Below are 7,390 nucleotides of genomic sequence, written 5' to 3' on the forward strand. Positions count from 1 at the left end.
TGCAAAAATGGAATTTCAGTAGCCAGATGAGAGACCCACCTTTGTAATAATTGCAATAAAGAAGAAATATTGTTCATGGCAAAAGATGATAAGTCAATAGCACTATTGGTAAGTATTTACTGTTGTTACACCAGAGCTATTGATCTCTCTCCTACCAATGCAGGTTGTTATCAGACAATCAGGCACTGAGCAGGGGGGTGGACTCAGTGGCCATACAGGCCCCTTCCAACTCCACTCTGCTATGATTCTGTGCTTCCATGATCAGTTAGAAACTCAGCAAGGACTTCCCAATATGGAGATGCATTGGGGCAGATTCACCTGTTAAATTTCTGCCTGCCAGGCATCTGTAAAAGACCCGGAGCTGGAGAGGGTAAAACAGTGGGCAACCCTAATTCCAATGGCTTTTGATTCCATGCTTCATTCCATACTCTCAAATTTAAGAGATCAGCATGGAAGGGAGGCTTGTGCATAAAACTAATTAAACCTGATTGAGTGTTGCTGTTATGGGCTATCAAGTTGTCTCTGACTTATGGCAACCCTGTGCCCTCCAAAATTCCCCTTCCTTAACAGCTGTGCTCAGCTTGTCTAAACTCAGGCCTGTGGCTTCCTTCATGGAATGGATCCAACTCATAGTTGGTCTTCTTCTGCCTTCGACATTCCCTAGCATGCTTGTCTTCTCCAGTGAATCTTGCCTTTGCATGATGTGTTCAAAATATGACAGCCTCAGCTTTGCCGTTTTTGCTTCTAGCAAAAGCTCTGCCTTGGTTTGATCTAGGACCCACTTGTTCATCTTTATGCCATTCTAGGGCATTCACAAGGTCTCCTCCAACCCCATGTTCAAACACATCAATTTTCTTCCTGTTAGCTTTCTTTATTGTCCAGTCTTTATACATAGGGATTAGGAATGCACTAGTGTGAATAATCTTGGCCTTGGTCACAAGTGAAACATCCTCTCACTTGATTTTTTCTAGCTCCTTCATGACTGTAATTCCACGGTTTGATCTTCTAGGCTACAGTCTCCCTTGAACTAATGATTGAGCCAAGGTATGTAAGCTCTTTCACAATTTCAATTTCTTCAGTGTTGACAGTTAAATTTTGTAATTCTTCTGTGGTTATACATATGTTTTCTTAATAGTCAGATGCAGGCCTACACTTGCATTCTTCATTCACTTTTATCAGGAGTTGTTTCAAGTTGTTGCTGCTTTGTGCCAGTATTATGGTGTCATCTGCATCTCTTAAATTAAATTATTCCTTCTACCAATTTTCATTCCTTCTTCTGAGTCTAGGCCAGCTTTCCTTCTGATATGCTCCGCCCACAGTTTAAACTGACCTAACTCCAGTGGCTTCCTCCTGCCTTCCAAGCAGCTTTGATTTCACTTTCTAATATTGCAGGTTCTTCCTCATGTTACTTTGGATTCAACAATGCAAATCTGTTCTTAACATGGACCTTCAGTTCTTCAAGAATGTTATTTAAATTGTGTTTTGGCACTATGCTTCTATTTGTGATCCTATTCAAATTCTGATTTTTTTTATATTACTAGTTCACGGTCACAACTGCAATGTGCTTCTGGTCTTGTTTTACACTGATAATATGGCTTCTTCATTGGCTACTTCCAATTACATAATTTATTTGATTTCTAAATTTGCCATCTGTTGATGTCCGTGTGTACAAGCATATGTTTGGTTTTGTGAAGTATGTATTTGCAATAAACAGGTGGTTGGCTTCACAGAATTCTATGAGTCATTCCCCTGCTTCATTTTGACCCCAAGTTCTCCTACAACATTGGCTTTTGCTTTGTTTCCTATTTCTGTGTTCCAATCACCTATGATTATCAGCATGTCTTGTTTTGGTGTATAATCAATTTCGTCTTAGACACTTGCATAAAAGGTTTCAGTTTCTTCAGCATCTGTTATTGGAGCATAGACTTGAATGATGGTTATGTTGATGGGTTTTCTAAGAATTGTGATTGATTTTGAATTATAGCCTCTTACTGCCTGTGCTACAGTATTATGGACTCTCTGTTTCTTCTGAGCCTACCTTTTCTAGAGTGAAAACCTTGACTGAAAATGTCCCATTCCAGCCCCTTTAGTTGCCTCACAAGAAGTACTGTGATATTTAACCATTCCATTTCTTGCTTTATGGTTTCCAGTTTGCCGTGATTCATACTTTTCATGTTCCATGTTCTAGTTGTACGCTTTATGATGCATTGGACCTACATTTCACCAGAAAGCTACTAGACTCCCTTTAGGCTTTGATCTAGGTGTGCTATTCGTACTTGTCCTTTGGTCCACCCCAGTAGCTCATTGAGTGCCTTCCAACTGGGGGGTCTCATCTTCAGGCAGTATCACTAGTTTCATTTTGGATTGTTTCATCATGGGGTTTTCAAGGTAAGAAGATTCAGAAGTGGTTTATCATGGTCTCCTTCCAGTTACCTTGAGCATCACTGCTGTTGTCTGTGAAAGATAGTCTGCCAGTTTCCCCTTCAGCTACCACTGCTGCCCAGTAGTTGCCCTTCAGGAGTTTCTCTGCCCCCATTATCAGTAGAGACATTCTTTCTCTTCTGCTGATGTGAATGTTGCTCCTGCAGAGGGTGGGTGCACCTTAGTCTGCAGCCTCTTCTGTGGCTGTTCTGCCTTGGTGGCCCTGCTGGGAGACCAGCTGAGGGAGAGAACCTGGCTTCCTGGTAGCATTGCTCTCAGCTTGCATGACACTCTCGCTCCCACACATGACACCCTGTGGCCAAGAGGAGGCAAATAAGCATTTGATTGCATTTCTCCCACAGTAAGTAAATTTCACATTTCTACTGTGCTTTAGTGTATTTGAAGTGCATATATGCAATTACATTTATTACATTGATATCCCAGCCTTTTTCCTGCAAGTAACCCAAGGAAGCTTACACAGTCCTCTTCCTTCTCTCTCTTTTGCCCTCACAACAAACTTGTGAGGAGGTTAAGCTGAGAGTCTGTGACTAGGCCAAGACAACCATTAAGCTTAATGGCTGTGTAGGAACTAGAGCCTGTGGTAACCCTTAGGCTAGCCCTAGAAAATTAATGTTACTACCCCCATATAAAAAATCATGGGGGATGGCAGGAGATGAGGGTCAAAGAGTTGCCAAAGATCAGTCTCCTCAAGTCTGTGTTGGAATATAATTCACCTGGAGACAACTAAGTTAAAGGAGCCTGCCTGAGATAATTAGGGAGTTGCCAATTCCTTGCCCAGTTGTTTTGCATTACACTATTTCCATTAATGGCTTTTAGTGAAAGTCACAGACTATTTTAACCTCCTGATTTATAATGTGCAATGATCATGTGGGAAAGGAAGATGGAATCTGCTAATGCTAGGAGGAGACAATCTCTGCTTTTCCTCACCCCAGCAAGTTAGATGCGGATAACTTGCATGTGGGCAGGGAGGAAGGCAACTGCATGTAAGTTGGCTTGGGAGGGAGCAGAGCACATAAATAGCTAACTGGAGGATTAGAAGACAAAGCCTATTTGTGAAGGGAGTAGACAGGACTGCTGCCAGTGGGCAGAGGAGTGTAGGTTGATTACTGTGAGTTGAGTTTGGGACAGCCTTCCTAGGAGCTTCTTGTACTGTCTGATTATGAAGAGTCCTTGGATTGACCTGGTTTTTTGCTATTTATGGCAGCAATATGTAGGTGAGTCACTGACAGTGTTTTCCTAGGGCCCATTTTTGACAACAATCTTTGCTATTCAGTTGTTGGAGCATGTTCTTGAAAATTTCTCTGTGGGAATTTTTCCTTCTCTGAGAAGAAAGAAAGTTTTGGTGGTGCTTACATTCAAGTAAATAGTCTGGAATTCTCAAGTTCCCAGTTGTTCAGGAAACTCACCCAGGTGCCTGGTTTTCTCCTTCTGCTACAGTATTTTCTATACTTCCCAAGGACAACTAGAAAGCAAGAGGGCAACTTTGTGTTCACTTCAGTTCCCTTTGGTATATGTTTAGTATATGTCTTGTCTAGGGACTTGCACCCTTTTTGCATTCCTGTGTGGCCCTATGTGCTTCATTCAGCACAGACTCCAAAGCAAGTACGATAAGGGTTTCCCTATTGCATCATTTTCTCTTAGCCTTGGTAACCTTGGATGCTGAACTTAACTTGGAGAAACTGAAGGTGCTGGCTGGAGTGTGTTGAGAGTCACAGAATATTTTGTCTAAACATGTAAACATTATACTCCAAGAAAGGTGTATAACATTTACATGCCCATAGACAGTGCCTGGCGCCCATAGAAAGTACATGGTTTATCCCACTATACTGAATTTGGTTCCATTTATTTTTCAGTACACATGCATAGAATGGCAGTACAAATATGTAAATTATTCTTCCTTCCATATGATAAGTTAACACATTTGTACAGTTGAATGTTGATACTTGGAAGTTTTGCATCAATAACATTTGCTGGCCACTTCTAACACTGTAACACTCATGGTGTAAATACCTGCCTTATTCAGTCAAGTACCACAAGACTTAGCAGTAGCATGAGCTGCTGCAATATTTTCTGATGGTGACCATGTCTTTCATTTTAGTACTAAATGTGCTAGTCACTGGGGGAAAGAGAGATGTATGACTCCCTCTGCTACTGAGTGTGTGTTTAAGAGCCCTTTAAGAGCTTGCTCTGAGTATACCTGTGTAGCATTGGAGTACAGGTGATGGCATTTGCTGTGATGAATAGCAAAATGAATTGATGAGCAAAGATGCTTCTGTGTAGCAACTCTGAAACCTTAAAAGTCCAGGAACAGTGCTATAGAAGACACATGACATAGGTCTTGCAGGACTAATATCACTGACTTCTGTGGCTTATGATGAGGTGAGCTGCTTTTTGGTAGTAACAGGACAATGATTCTGCCTTCCATGGTAAGGACAAGATTTGTAGTAGGGGGCTCTATATTACAGCTGAGCTTTTATGTTCTAATAAATTGTACCATCAGTATTGTGCCTGTTGGTGGCTCACTGTATGAACAGAGATGCACAGGTCTTCAACTAGTGAGTCAAAATCTGAGTCAAAAGCAATCCTAGCCTGATTTAACACAGATCACAGCAGCATTACTACAGTATAGACCTACAGGAAAAAATGTAATGACTCTCCAAATGCATGTTTGAGCTAAAGGTCAGAATGAATTGAACACTACTTGGCTGAGAGCAATGATTTTCTACTTAGCCAATAACCTGCTAAGTTGGTGCCAATCTATGGGACAAGCTGTTGCTTTCTGGGGATTACCTGTGCAAAGGCAAATGTTGTAGACATGCCTTCAAGTAACTTGTTAGGATCTCCCCAGTCTTTTGAAACTATCATTTTTATTTCATTGGTCCCATAACTATACTGTCCAGCAGCCAAAACGCTCTGGGTGATTTACAAAAAATTAAACCCTTAAATTACAATACCCATGCATACAAACATATAAATGTGCACATATTTCTAAAAACAATTTTAAACTGTCACCTAGAAAAAAAAAATTAAGACCTGACTTAACCCCCTATCCTGTGCTATCTGAGAAAAGCAGGCCTTGACCTGGTGTTAAAAAGAAAATGGTGCTGGTACAATGTGGACCTTGTTGGGAGATTATTCCATAACAGGTATGAGGGCACTGCCGAGAAGGCCCTCTTCCATGTTGCCACCTACTGAGCCTCTCTCATCTTTGTTTCTGTTCTTCCTGTTCTGATCTGTAGTGTACATTCCCCCTTCTAGAGAAAATTTGCATCTGGGACTGACCAGATGCAAAGGCACCTGCTGCAATAGCTGCTAACTAACAGGTGCAACTTCTACCATGCGAAGTTGAGAGAAGCTGCACCTGTCAAAATTCATTTTCTACATGGACACAGAGGATACCAGATGCCCCATGGCCTTGGGGCCCCTGACTATGTCAGTGTGTACTAAAAATGTTTGGGAAAAGATTTTCCTCTTGCCAACTACCCCCCCCCCCCCCAAACACACACACACACTACATTTGCAGAATTTGGAGATCTGGCTCTAGAGAAAGGGGATAGCTAGGAAAAGAAGAATCCCATGAGTCATTGGCATCTTGCTCTTGCACCAGAAGTCCAACTGCTTGTTAGGGGCAGAGAACAACTGCCTCCTCCATCTGTTCTAAACTCATGAGAAAGGGTTCCTTTTCCTCCCTCTCTTCTAGCTCAGATGCTGAGGCCACAACTTGCAGACTCCAGATTTTGTCACAAGCAATCCCACCCTCACCACAGTGGCTTTACCTTTCTGTGTGTTTGATAGCCTGATGTCAAAAGGGGCATCCTATGAAGTCTATGTCATGGCCAACTCTGCTAAGTGGCTCTTTCTCCCACAGTTTAATGCAGCATCCCCCAATCTGGTGCCCTCCAAATGTGTTCGGCTACAACTCCTAGTATCTCCAGATAATCATATTGGTTGGGGATGTTGGGAGTTGTAATCCAACACATCCGGAAGGCACCAGGTTGAGGACGCCAGGGTTAATGTAGGGAGCATCCTTTGCAGAGGCTGCCAATTCTTAGTATCTACTTCTGGTTTTTCACAGAATTGAGATCTGAGTACTGAATTCCCTGCTCTAAAAGCAATTTGCCAAAAACAGAAGCAAAACTAGAGCGTCAGAACATCACCTAAAAACTCATAAAGCAGTGAGGGTAGGGCATGTTATCCCTAATAAATAAATGCCTTTTGTAGAAAAGTGTGTCTTTATTTTTTAAAAATCTGTCTCTTACAAGCAAACACCCAGCAATTCAAAGAAAAAGAAGTATGACCAATTCATTATTGATAGAGTCCTAGTGAAAATATGCATGTCTGAACTCTGAGTTAATCTGCCAGCATATGCTGTATTTGCTTAGGGGACAAAGTTGCCAGAAATGGGTTTTTAGAAGGGAGTAATTTTTCCTTTTTTTCACCCCATTCTGATTCCCTGTTACAATGTTGGGAAGCATCAGCCCTGTGCATTAGAACACCAGTGTTGTGAACTTCTGTGTTCTTACCCAGAGCAACCAGGAATCTTAAAGAGACAGTTCCATTCACATTCATATGCTGCTTCAAATATTGGGATGCAAAGGAAGTCTTAGAGAAGCTACACCTGCCAGATTGAATTATCTTTTGCTTCCACCCCTAACATACACTAATCCACTTGTAGCACATCTTCAGATATCATTACAATTCTGTTCTTTGTTTCTTCTTGCAACACCAGAAGATGTCATGAAAGCAACCCTACTAGAATGTTTCTGTGTAGCACACCAACCTTCTCTGACCCAAGTTCCTCTAGATGCATTGGATTACAGCTCCCGTTAATCTAGCCAGCACAGCCAGTTGTTGGGAATGATGGGAGTCTGTTTGTTCATATTTGTACCCTGCCTTTCTACCATGATACATTTATTTATTTATTTATTTATTTATTTATTTATTTATT

The 7,390-nt window shown here is 41.5% G+C and overlaps 1 protein-coding gene across 1 annotated transcript in view; it reads left to right on the forward strand.

The window, feature by feature from the left end:
• Nucleotides 1-5,554: 5,554 nt before the first annotated feature.
• Nucleotides 5,555-7,390, forward strand: part of UPK3A (uroplakin 3A) — a 7,565-nt gene continuing 5,729 nt past the window's right edge. Inside the window, 3 exon segments of the mRNA XM_044450885.1 lie at nt 5,555-5,588; nt 6,143-6,177; nt 6,179-6,291. Coding sequence (XP_044306820.1) covers nt 5,555-5,588; nt 6,143-6,177; nt 6,179-6,291 — 182 coding nt within the window.

The sequence above is a fragment of the Varanus komodoensis genome, unplaced genomic scaffold (assembly GCF_004798865.1).
Source record: "Varanus komodoensis strain SLA01 unplaced genomic scaffold, ASM479886v1 scaffold69, whole genome shotgun sequence".
In the NCBI taxonomy this organism is placed as follows: domain Eukaryota; kingdom Metazoa; phylum Chordata; class Lepidosauria; order Squamata; family Varanidae; genus Varanus; species Varanus komodoensis.